Genomic DNA, 13,601 nt, shown 5'->3' with positions numbered 1-13,601 from the left:
GTTTCTTTCCAATTATGGTCTATCCCCTGTTGATCCATAGACGGCTAAAGAAATTTCATCAGTAGAATATCTTGCTGCTGTGAAGTCCCAAAAACCAGGAAAAATCCCTGGCCCAGACAGCCTAACTTCACAGTACTACAAAACTTACTCATCTATTCTGGTGCCTGCCTTTATAAAGGCTTTTAATAAACTACCCTTTGGAACTGTCCATTCTAGTCAATTTCTAGAAGCCCACATCACTATCATTCCCAAAAGTGGCAAGGACCCCACTCTCTGTCAGAGCTACCGGCCAATATCCCTGCTGATCCTTGATGCAAAGATTTTAGCAAGAACATTGGCCGTACGCCTGCAGGAGATTGTGCAGGAGAAAGTGATAAAAGACCAAGTGGGATTTGTGTCGGGGAGAGAGGCGCGTGACAACACCTATAAAGCAATTGATATACATTCTTGGCTTTCTCGGCATTCCATGGAGGGAATGTTTCTCTCCACGGATGCCGAGAAGTCCTTTGATAGAGTGGTGTGGGACTATATGTTTGCGGTTTTGTCTAACTTGGAATTGGGTCCTACTATGATGTCTTGGCTTACCCTAATGTATTTTAATCCTAACGCCAGAGTCCTGGCCAATGGTACTCTCTCAGAACCGTTTCAACTGAGGAATGGAACACGACAGGGTTGTCCCCTATTACCCTTATTATACATATTGACTCTGGAACCCTTTCTGAATATGGTCAGGTCAGAGCAAACAATAACATTAAAGGTGTCACAATAAACGGCAAAGAATATAAGATTGCAGCATTTGCTGATGACTTAAAGGGAATGTCCAAGCAAAATAAAAAAATGAGTTTCACTTACCTGGGGCTTCTACCAGCCCCATGCAGCCATCCTGTGCCCTCGTAGTCACTCACTGCTGCTCCAGTCCCCCGCTGCCAGCTTGCCGACCTCGGAGGTCGGCGGGACGCATCGCGTACATTTTTACGCATTCCCGCTAGTGCAGGAACATTAACACATACATTTTTACGCATTACTGGTTCAATGCGTAAAAATGTACGCATTGAACCACTAACGCGTAAAAATGTATGTGTTAATGTTCCTGCACTAGCGGGAATGCGTAAAAATGTACGCAATGCGTCTCGCCGACCTCCGAGGTCGGCAAGCTGGCAGCGGGGGACTGGAGCAGCAGTGAGTGACTACGAGGGCACAGGATGGCTGCATGGGGCTGGTAGAAGCCCCAGGTAAGTGAAACTCATTTTTTTATTTTGCTTGAACCTTCCCTTTAATATTTTTCATAACCGAACCTACAATATCTCTTCATAACCTTATGACTGCCTTTAAAGTTTTTGGCCACATCTCAAACCTGAAAATTAATTATTCAAAGTCATGTGCTCTTAATGTAACTCTGAACCCACAAACTTTAGAGACTTCAAAGCTTCCTTTCCCTTTGAATGGGAACCAGAGTCAATAACTTACCTGGGCATAAAACTCCCAACTAAATTTGAAAACCTTTTCAAGCTAAATTTTGCATCATTAGCCCAGAAATTTTCTAAGTTGTTTGAAGAATGGAACACCCTGTCCTCCCTTTCTTGGTTTGGTAGGGTAGCAGCTGCCAAAATGACAGCTTTACCAAAATGTCTTTATATTAGCCAAGCACTACCAATACAATTGCCCTGTTCTTTTTTTAAGGATATCCACAAGCAACTTCACCAATTTATTTGGACTAAGAGAAAGCCACGCATAGCTGTGAAGGCTTTGAGACGATTAAAACCAGATGGCGGAATTGGTCTCTCTAATTTTAAAACCTACCATACGGCCGCTCAACTCTCTAGAATTATAGACTGGTCAGCACATGCAGAAACAAAAGATTGGGTCAAACTTGAACAAGCATTTGTTGGACCTGACCTGACAGGTCTGTCATGGAACCCTGATCTAACACCTCAAGCAAAGGGACCCCAACACCCTCTTATTAATGCAACTATTAAAACTTTCAACACATCCTGTAAGCACCAAACTTTATCCAACCTGTTAAGTCCAATTACCCCGATTCTACACAATCCCAATTTCCCACCTGGATTAGATAAGAACTTTTTAAAGGGATGGGTTTCTCAACACATCCCACGTCTAGGTGACTTTGTCTATCAAACCCAAATGATAAATAATGAATCGTGTAAAAACTTAACTTCTCCTACTCCGATTTCCACCTGGAAATACAGAGAAATGTCTCACTTCCTTAAATCTAGTAAAACTGCTTCTGCCCTTAAAAAATCCTACACACCCTTTGACCAAAAATGTAATTCACCAGGTCCGCATCGACACACAGTGTCCTGGCTATATAACCTTCTCAACTCAGTAGACACCCAAACTCCTCTTCCATTCCAAAAAGAATGGCATCAGGTTTTAGGCAATGGATTTACTGATGAACAATGGGAACAGCTGTTCCTTAAAGCACATAAAACCACCCTAAACACTTACGCTCAGGAACAGAATTATGAATTCCTTACCTCTTGGTACCGAACCCCGGCTAAATTACAGAAAATATTCCCCACCTTCTCCAACCTTTGCTGGAGATGCCAACAAATAATGCCGACTTGAAACATATAGCATGGGACTGCCCTAAAATTCATCCGTTTTGGGTGAAAGTTCACGAACTGACAAATACGATAACCGGTGGATCACTTCAATTCAAACCTGAAGTTTTCTTACTTCATGCCTCACCAGACCACTTAAAAAAATTATAAAAAAACTTCAATCCCCCACCTGATTAATGCTGCCCGGGCTCTAATCCCAGCCATGTGGAACTCTCCCTCAATTCCAACTACTCTTCAATGGATTCAGAGAGTTGAGCGGATCAAAGAGGTAAAAAGAGGCCATTTTGATTGCTCAAGATAAAACAGATAAAATCACACTCCTTTGGGCAACGTGGTATGACTTCCAAGAATCTGAAACTTCTAAACTAATCAAACAATCCGCTTAATAAACCTGACCCCTAGGCTAATACTGCATGATATCAACTACAAAATACCCCTAGATACCACTTTACCTGCTGATACAGATGTCTCCTCTCCATCCCTTATCAATAAAGAGTGTAGACAGTCCCTTTAATTCCTTACTAGGAAAACATGCTCTATATGCCTGGTAACCGTATTGCTTTGACTCTATTTCCTCTGGGATTTACCCAAATTTATCAGATTTACTATAACTTGATGACTTTTATTTTCATTACTATTGTATTTTCTCAAATGGTCAGAAACTATAGTTAACACTTTAAGTTTTTCTTTTTTTTAAAAAAAAACTTCTTCAGCTGATATTTCTGTACCTTTTGAGATACGCAAATTAACACTGTCATCACATCTTATGCTAATAGAAGATATAAAAAGCTACCTTATTCTTGTTCAAATGTTGCTGTTAACTGTATTGCTATTTCTTATTTTATGCCTTCAATAAAATTTATTGACACAAAAAAAGGGCTAAGGGACCCCCCTTAACCACTTTGCATTCAGACCTTGTTTCTCCCTTATGGACCAGAGTAGTTTTGACATTTTAGTTATGTGCCTATTCAATCATGAATCAGAGATGTAACGATCGGTGTCAGCACGCAGAGAGAATCTGATTATTGGTGATCTGCAGTATCACCAAGAATGCAGATATATACCTGATTATTGATGATCTGCAGAATCACCGATAATACAGATATATTGCTAACCTCTGGACACCTATGTAATGTGAGTGTTTGGTGTAACAGTAGTACTTTGAGTAATGCACAGGTAATTAGAGACAGTATGGGCAATACTGCTCTTGAGATACAGAAACCTTCCAGTAGCCTGAGACTCCCCAAGGGGTGGAGTCAGGCTGGAAGAAGGAAGGTCCAGAGAGTGAGTGACACCCCAAGGTAAATGTCACTGACTGATCTGGAGACTATCTCTTAATAGGAGAGATAGCTCTCGAGGTCGGGCAAGCCAGGTCAGCAACACACGGTCAGATAAGGCATATAAACAGAAGGCTGATTCGGGATCCAAGGCAAGCAGGGTTTGGCAACGGAGTATCAGATATGTGAGGTACCGAATCAGAGATAAGAGGAGTAGTCAGGAAAGCAATAAGTCATAACAGATATCAAACAATGCCTAGTCTTGGATGTGAGGTCCGTGGTCTCTACACCCTGGAACTAGTCTGAAGCATAACAGATGATAAACACAAGTTCCCTAGTCTGGGTGTGAGGTCCGTGGTCTCTACACCCTGGAACTAGTCTGAAGTATAAACAGATGATGACACAAGTTCCCTAGTCTGGGTGTGAGGTCCGTGGTCTCTACACCCTGGAACTAGTCTAAAGTATAAACAGGTGATAACACAAGTAATCTGGCTCAGTGTGAATTCCCAGGTCCTCCTGGTTCAAACACACTGTAGGATCTGACTAAGGTCTGAGTGCTTCCACGTACTGTTCGCAACGGCAGACAACTTGTGACTGGCCAGCAGTTACTATTTATAGTGTAGCGCTCTCTGGCGCCACCCCTAAGTGATGGACCAATAGTAACCTGTTCTGGCGTCAGCTGACCAGCCTGGTCAGCTGGTCCCCCCTTGGCCGTCATAAAAGTTCTGCCTCTCAGCGCGCGCGCGCGCGTGTATTCCTAAGCCTGTGTGAACTAACAGACCCAGCCACACCAGACGCATGCTGCTGCATGCAAACTGCCACACTGGACGCGGAACCAGCCGCCTTACTGTCAGTACACGCGGCGGCTTTTCTGCGTTCTCTCACAGTACCCCCCTGAGGAGTGGACTCCGGACATCTCTTACCCGGCTGTCCAGGATGTAAGTTATGGAATTCCCTTTTTAACTCCTCTGCGTGCATACGACAGTCTGGCACCCAAGTTCTCTCCTTTATGCCATACCCCTTCCAGTGAACCAAATACTGCACGGAGTTCTGAACAAGCCGTGAGTCTAGGATCTTCTCAGTTTCATACTCAGGTTGGTCATCAACCAACACAGGGGGGGGGGGGAGCGGAATCCACGTGCACTGCCGGCTTGAGCAAGGACACATGGAACGATCTCACACCTCGCATGCTGGTAGGGAGATCAATGGCATAAGGGACATTATTGATTTTCCTGGCCACTGGGAAGGGACCCACAAGTCTGGGACCTAACTTGGGCGACAGTTGCTTCAGAGCCAAATGTCGTGTGGACACCCAGACCAAGTCTCCTGGAAGAAATTCCCACTCTACGGAACGTCTCTTGTCCGCCTGTTTTTTCTGATTCTGAAAAGCCCTCCCCAGATTCCTTTTGACTATTCCCCAAATCTGCTTCAAAGACTTTTGCCAGTTCTCCAGGGCTGGAAACGGAGTAGAAGCCACTGGCAATGGGGTGAACTTAGGTAGCCTTCCCGTCACCACCTGAAATGGGGAAAATGCTGAGGAGGAGCTTTTGAGATTGTTGTGTGCAAATTCTGCAAACGGCAAGAATTTGACCCAGCCGGTTTGTGCGTCAGCAACATAACACCTCAGAAATTGTTCCAGAGACTGATTGGTTCTCTCGGTCTGGCCATTGGTCTGTGGGTGGTAGCCTGATGAAAAAGAAAGCTCCATGTCTAACTGATGGCAGAATGCCCTCCAAAACTTGGAAACAAATTGGACTCCCCGATCTGACACTATATTTTCCGGAATGCCGTGCAGCCGGAAAATATGCAGGATGAAGAGATCGGCCAATTCCTGGGCTGAGGGGAGTCCTTTCAGGGGGACAAAATGGGCCATCTTACTGAATCAATCGACTACCACCCAAATGACCGTCATGCCCTCAGATCTGGGGAGTTCGCCCACAAAATCCATGGACAGATGGGTCCATGGTTCACTCGGGACTGGTAAAGGCTGTAATGTCCCAACAGGTGCCTGACGGGAGGGTTTGCTCCTTGCACACACTGCACATTCTCTCACATACTCCTTGCAGTCAGTTGCCAATGACGGCCACCAAGCACACCTAGCAACAAGGTCCTGCGTTCTGGTGGCCCCAGGATGCCCAGCATTCTTGTGGGAATGGAACAGCTGCAATATTTGTAGATGAAAAGGCAATGGTACAAACATGACCCCCTCAGGCTTTCCCTCTGGTATATCCTGTTGGAATGGACCCAACGTCTCTGTCCAGTCCCTCCAGGTCTCAGTGGCTGGCAGGACCACTTTCTGAGGGAGAATGGTTTCTGGGTCTGAGGGCTGTGCGGTCTCGGGCTCGAAACATCTGGATAAGGCATCAGCCTTGAAGTTCTTACTACCAGGGGTATACGTGATTACAAATCCGAATCTCGAGAAAAATAATGACCACCGGGCCTGTCGGGGGCTAAGTCTCTTAGCTCTCTCAATGTATTCCAAATTCTTGTGGTCAGTGTAAACAGTAATGGTATGCTCTGCCCCTTCTAGCCAATGTCGCCATTCCTCAAAGGCCAACTTGATGGCTAGAAGTTCCCTATTGCCTATATTGTAGTTTTTCTCTGCGGGTGAAAACCTACGGGAGAAATAGGCACAAGGGTGCAATTTTCCCTGCAACCCAGAACGCTGAGACAGCACAGCCCCTAACCCTACCTCTGAGGCATCTACCTCCACGATAAAGGGAAGGGTGATGTCAACGTGTCTCAATATGGGTGCAGAACAGAACAATTTCTTCAGAGTGGAGAAAGCAGTATGGGCCTCAGGGGACCAGTGGTGAGTATCTGCCCCTTTTTTGGTGAGACTGGTGAGAGGTGAGATCACCATGGAGTACCCCTTTATGAACCTCCTATAGTAGTTGGCGAACCCCAAGAATCTCTGGAGAGCCTTCAGTCCTACAGATTGGGGCCACTCCAAGACAGCTGAAACTTTTGCAGGGTCCATAGAGAGGCCAGAGGTCGAAATTATGTACACCAGAAATGCGACAGAGGTCACTTCAAAAATGCACTTCTCCAACTTAGCATACAGCATGTTTTGTCTCAACTTCCGTAACACAAACTTAACATGATCCCTGTGTTCTGAGAGGTTAGAAGAGAAAATTAGTACGTCGTCTAAATACACCAAGACGAATTTGCCTAAAACCTCCCTGAAAACCTCATTAATCAGCTCCTGATTAATCAGCTCCTTAGTGAAGGGCATCACTAAGTACTCGTTATGCCCGTCGGGAGTGTTAAAGGCCGTCTTCCATTCATCGCCGTCCCTGATCCGCACAAGGTTGTATGCACCCCTTAAATCCAACTTTGAGAAAATCTTAGCATCGGTGACCTGAGTAAACAAATCGTCTATTAAGGGCAAAGGATAACGATTTTTTACTGTAATTTTATTTAAGCCCCGATAATCAATGCATGGACGGAGGCCTCCATCCTTATTTTTCACAAAAAAGAAACCTGCCCCCACTGGTGACCGAGAGGGACGAATAAAACCCTTAGCTAAGTTTTCTCGGATGTATTCTTGCATGGCTAATTTCTCTGGCCCAGATAAATTATAGAGATGACCTCTAGGGGGCATACAACCAGACCTGAGATCAATGGGGCAATCGAAAGGACAGTGTGGAGGAAGTTTATCTGCAGACTTGGGACAAAACACGTCCGCAAATTCTGAATATTGATCTGGTAAACCCTCCATGTGAATCTTGGTTTTACCTAAGGTTACCTTCGCTAGACAATGATGATAACAATGGGTTGACCAGCTTGTTAGCTGACCTGTAGCCCAATTGATCTGAGGCGAGAGAAGTTGTAACCATGGCATGCCAAGAATGATCGTGGAGGTTGTCATTCGTAACACCAGGAATCGTAAACTCTCTTTATGTAACACCCCTATAGTGACCCTTAACTCCGGGGTCTGAGACAGAGGGTGGTTACTCTGCAGAGGGGAATCATCCACCGCAGTGACCCGAATCCGTTGTTTCAATGGGGTGATCGGAATCCCCAATTTCTTAGCAAATTCATAATCCATAAAATTGGCTGCTGAGCCAGAGTCAATGAAGGCTTCAGTAGTCTCTGTCTTCTCTTTCCAAGTTATCACACAGGGAAGGAGTAAACGTTTATCATCTGGAGGCAACGACTGCACGCCTAGGGTATTACCTCCGACTACCCCTAGGCGGCAGCGTTTCTCGACTTCTTAGGGCAATTCTGCACTTTATGACCCCCCTCTGCACAGTATAGACAGAGCTCCTCAGTTACTCTGCGCCTCCGTTCCACCTGGGACAATCTCGACCGACCAATCTGCATTGGTTCTGGTGGAGGTGAAGCGGGGGGAGATGGAACAGATGGAGGTGCAGCGTAGGACACATTTCTCATGTTGTTCCTACCCCGGGTCTGTCTTTGATAACGCAGACGACGATCAATTCTGATGGCTGATGAAATGGCCTCATCGATAGACTTTGGCTCAGGATAACCCAACATTAGATCAGAGACCTCATCTGACAACCCTGACAAAAAACAGTCTAGAAGGGCGAATGAGTCCCACCTAGCTGACACTGCCCATCTCCTGAACTCTGCAGCGTAATTTTCTACCGGACCTTTGCCTTGCCGTAACATCTTGAGCTTCCGCTCAGCTTTAGAGGCAGAGGCAATGTCCGAGTCGTCATAAATTATAGCCATAGCTTTAAAAAACTCTTCCACCGAGGTTAGGGCCTCATGCTCAGTAGGAAGGCTATATGCCCAAGTCTGGGAATCGCTTGACAACAAAGTCTTAATAAAAGTTACTCTTTGTGCCATGGTTCCTGATGAATTAGGACTAAACTCAAAGTATGATAACACTCGATTTCTAAAGTTCCGAAAGTCAGATCTGTGACTAGAAAATCTTTCAGGTACAGACATACGTATGTCTGTGCTAGAAGGAGATCGCACTGAATCCACAGCCGTCTGTAGGGTTTGTGCAGACCCAGACAAGGCATTGATCTGGGCCTGATGGTTGTCCAACACTTGGATGAAAATCTCCACCGAGGTGGTGAGTGCATCCAGACAGCTGTTGAGTGTGTCCATTTGGGTTGGGTCTGCCGTTCTGTAACGATCGGTGTCAGCACGCAGAGAGAATCTGATTATTAGTGATCTGCAGTATCACCAAGAATGCAGATATATACCTGGTTATTGATGATCTGCAGAATCACCGATAATACAGATATATTGCTAACCTCTGGACACCTAGGTAATGTGAGTGTTTGGTGTAACAGTAGTACTTTGAGTATAGCACAGGGAATAGAGACAGTATGGGCAATACTGCTCTTGAGATAAGGAAACCTTCCAGTAGCCTGAGACTCCCCAAGGGGTGGAGCCAGGCTGGAAGAAGGAAGGTCCAGAGAGTGAGTGACACCCAAGGTGAATGTCAATGACTAATCTGGAGACTATCTCTTAACAGGAGAGATAGCTCTCGGGGTCGGGCAGGCCAGGTCGGCAACACACGGTCAGATAAGGTACATAAACAGAAGGCTGATTCGGTATCCAAGGCTAGCAGGGTTGGCAACAGAGTATCAGATATGCGAGGTACCGAATCAGAGATCAGAGGAGTAGTCAGGAAAGCAATAGGACATAACAGATATCAAACAATGCCTAGACTTGGGTGTGAGGTCCGTGGTCTCTACACCCCGGAGCTAGTCTGACGTATAACAGATGATAACACAAATTCCCTAGTCTGGGTGTGAGGTCCGTGGTCTCTACACCCTGGAACTAGTCTGAAGTATAAACAGATGATAATACAAGTTCCCTAGTCTGGGTGTGAGGTCCGTGGTCTCTACACCCTGGAACTAGTCTGAAGTATAAACAGATGATAATACAAGTTCCCTAGTCTGGGTGTGAGGTCCGTGGTCTCTACACCCTGGAACTAGTCTGAAGTATAAACACAATAGCAAGACAAATAGTTCTGGCTCAGTGTGAATTCCCAGGTCCACCTGGTTCTAACACACTGTGGGATCTGACTAAGGTCTGAGTGCTTCCACGTAGTGTTCGCAACGGCAGACAACTTGTGACTGGCCAGCAGTAAGTATATATAGTGTAGCGCTATCTGGCGCCACCCCTAAGTGATGGACCAATAGCAACAAGGTCTGGCGTCAGCTGACCAGCCTGGTCAGCTGGTCCCCTCTTGGCCGTCATAAAAGTTCTGCCTCTCAGCGCGCGTGTATTCCTAAACCTGTGTGAACTAACAGACTCAGCCACACCAGACGCACGCTGCTGCGTGCAAACCGCCGCGCTGGACGCGGAATCAGCCGCCTTGCTGTCAGAACATGCGGCGGCTTTTCCGCATTCTGCCATGTTACCAGACGCACGCCTCCGCGTGCAAACCGCCGCGTTGGACGCGGAATCAGCCGCCTTGCTGTCAGTATGCGCGGCGGCTTTTACGCGTTTTCTCACACTGGGACTCAAATTCACTAAAGGGGCAGAGCCACAAACAGCCAAATAGATTTCTTTGCTGGATAAACTGCTTCCATTCACACAATTTTGATGCCAGGAACTCGAAAGCTCACAAACTTGGTCATTGAGTGACTGTGTGTCAAGGTTACAAAAACTGGGTGGAGTCAAAACCGATTTCCCTGGGAAAATATAAACTGCAGCACCTTAGGCCTTTTTTCCCACGAACTGTTGCACTGTGTGCTCAGCAAGCAGTTACAAGGCAGCAGTGAGCAGATACCAGGCAGCAACAAGCATTTACCAGGCAGCAGTGAGCAGTTGTGAGAGATTGAGAGCCTATCAACAGTTCGTGGAAAGGAGGCATTAATGGCAGGGTTTGCAAACTTTGCACAGTTTGTTACTGGGTGACTTAGATTAATATTCAGAAAAGTGGGCGGAGCCCTAAAAATCCAATCAATATTCACCTGTTGATTTTCAAGAGGAATATTAAAATTGCTGCCATTCTTGAGCTGTTAATGGCACAAGCTTCAAGCCTTGTACAGTTGGTCATTGGGTCACTGGGGTTCAAATTCAGAAAAGGGGGCAGAGCCACAAACAGCCAGTTAGATTTGTTTTTATTGATGCCAAGGACCCGAAAGCTCACATACTTGGTCATTTAGTCAATGTGTGTCCAGGTTACAAAAAGTGGGGAGAGCCAAAAACAAATTTCACTCTGAAAATATTAACTGCAGGCCTTTTTACACTGTTAATGGCAGGGTTCTCAAATTTGCCCAGATGGTCACTGGGTGACTTAGATTAATATTCAGGGAAGTGGGTGAAGACTATTAAAGCCAATCAAAATTCACCTGTTGATTTTCAAAGGGAATATTTAAACTGCTGCCATTATTACACTGTTAATAGCAGATGCCTCAAACCTGCTATAGTTGGTCAATGGGTGACTGGGGTCCAAACGCTGGAGAGGGGAGAATTCACAAACCGTTAATCTGATTTATTTAATTTCTATGGAAATATACAAATTATTGATGCCAAAGCTCACAAACTTGGTCATTGAGTGTTTGTGTGTTAGGGTTAGAAAGTGGGTGGAGCTGACACCAGCCAAATACATACCCGGGCAATGCCGGGTCATCAGCTAGTGTACTATAAAACAATAAACACAAAGTTTACAGGATTATTTACATTGCTTTGAGAGAGAGCTTACCTAGAAATAGACATCCCGGAGTATTTTATGAATTTGTCAGAATTCTTTAATAAATCAAGGTACTGTGTGGCAAAGTGCCCCTTTTCAGCCCTTTCCTTGAGCAGAGGATGTACCCAGTGGCGTAGCTAAGGAGCTGTGGACTTGGATGCAAGTTTTACAATGGGCCCTCCAAGCACTCTATACATAACAATTGATACAGCACACTAAAACCTGCCAATGGCAACTACAGTAGCAGAGGTGCAAGAAGGGGATGGGGAACAGCTTGTTAATGATTACCGCTATTCAAAGTATCTATAGAAGTGATTATTATGAGCACAGGACCAATGGAGAACTAATACTGTAATTGAGGGAGGGCCCTACAGGGCCCCTATGCGGTCGCTACCTCTGCACCCCCTATTGCTACGCCTCTGGATGTACCCACCACCTCCTCACCTAGCTATATCTACGGCGTAACATACACCACATTACTAGTATGGCTAATCCCCCGTACAGTAGCCTTGCTCTGTAATGAAACCTACTGCTGCTTTGATTTCAGTATGAATTCCAGCCACAGGAAGTTAGCGCTAAAGTCTAGTGCCTGCTTTATAGCATTATTTCCCACAATGCATCTCATTAAATGCAACGCGTGTGCCTACAAAACTCATTTTTGACATTGGGCACAACACACCACAATGCTAATGCCAGTTTGCAGTGTGAAACCGGCCCCCTTAATGCATTCATTCATGTTTGCTGTTCTGTTCTGCAGAGATGTACTGACATTTGGTGCTCTACTAAAATTGTCTGATGTTTAGTACTATACAGAGATTCACTGAAATCTGGTACTTTACTTTGATTCACTGAGATTCAGTGCTCCATGGACATTCACTGGAATCTGGTATTTTACTTTGATTCACTGAGATTCGGTGCTCCATGGACATTCACTGATCTTTAGTAGTCTACAGAGATTTACTGATATTTGCTACTCTACAGAGATTCACTGAGATTTGGTATTCTACAAAGATTTGGTACTCTACAGATTTGGTACTCTACAGATTTGGTACTCTACTCTACAGAGATTTGGTACTCTACTGAGATTTACTGAGATCTGGTTCTCAGACACAACAACAAGACACGGAACATTTATATTGCACTTTTTTTCATTACCTTTACCTTCTGAAGGTTTGTGATCTGTATATTTAATTGTGACATTTGCATCTGCATTACATTTACAGGTTCCAGGAATTATACTGCATCACAACGAGGATGTGCCACTGATGGCATCTGTACATTAAACACAGGACATATTGCATACCAAGCGGCTATATTTCAGCATAACTTAACGCAGAGTTATTCATGCACCAGTGACTCTGAAAAAAGTGTTGCGTTTTCTATCACTCTAACCATTACACTTCTAACTGCTTTGTACCACTTAATTTTGCAATAAATAATATAATTACTTGTGATACTCATTTCAAATAAAAATATTTACAAATATTAATGCTCAACTATTTTTTTATTGTATGACTATTAAAGTGGAATTCCACCATTTAGATAGCTGTGACATTTATTAATGGTACACAAACCATTTTTCATGTTAATAAAAACAATATATCTTTCCATTACAGTCTGTAGTCTGTTCTTCTGTATGTCTGGATGTTCGATGTTAGCACTTTTTTTTCATACACTGAATGTTTTGAGGGTAGGTGATGTGTCATTGTTCTTATGTTGCATGGCATCTTTCTTCTACAGCTTCTGCCATATCTGATTCGGATAGTCCAGTGCCATCTTGCATCCTGGGACTTTCCCAGCTTGGTACTACCTACAGCTACAGGGATGGCCAGAAACACTGAGGACACTAGGCTCTGAAATGTAGGGCTATTGTAATATGGTAGGCAATACTTAAGATTTAGGGCCTCCTGGGCCACTCAAAAATGCCCCACTGGATCCATCATTACCCCTGACAGTCTCCCAAGGTTCCATCAGTCCCCAGATATACTGCTTCAGGCAATCTAACTGACCCTCCGATGGAATAATGGCCTAAAGTATTACATTGAGGCCCATGCTTTAACTACTTACTGTACCAGGTGCAGTATAATCACACCCTGGAAAAGTTCAATTGAAGTC

General features: G+C 44.8%; 1 protein-coding gene across 2 annotated transcripts in view; it reads left to right on the top strand.

The window, feature by feature from the left end:
• Positions 1 to 12,974, top strand: part of LOC137522954 (uncharacterized) — a 156,007-nt gene extending 143,033 nt beyond the window's left edge. For both annotated transcript variants that reach the window (XM_068243116.1, XM_068243114.1), the window contains exon 6: positions 12,710 to 12,974. In XM_068243116.1, the coding sequence (XP_068099217.1) occupies positions 12,710 to 12,921 (212 nt within the window). In that variant the 3' untranslated portion in view covers positions 12,922 to 12,974. The remainder of the gene's footprint in view (positions 1 to 12,709) is intronic.
• Positions 12,975 to 13,601: the final 627 nt, after the last annotated feature.

This window comes from Hyperolius riggenbachi, chromosome 6 (genome assembly GCF_040937935.1).
Source record: "Hyperolius riggenbachi isolate aHypRig1 chromosome 6, aHypRig1.pri, whole genome shotgun sequence".
Taxonomy (NCBI): Eukaryota; Metazoa; Chordata; class Amphibia; order Anura; family Hyperoliidae; genus Hyperolius; species Hyperolius riggenbachi.
Note: the sequence above shows the minus strand (reverse complement) of the source record. Positions and strands in the feature narration are given on the sequence as shown.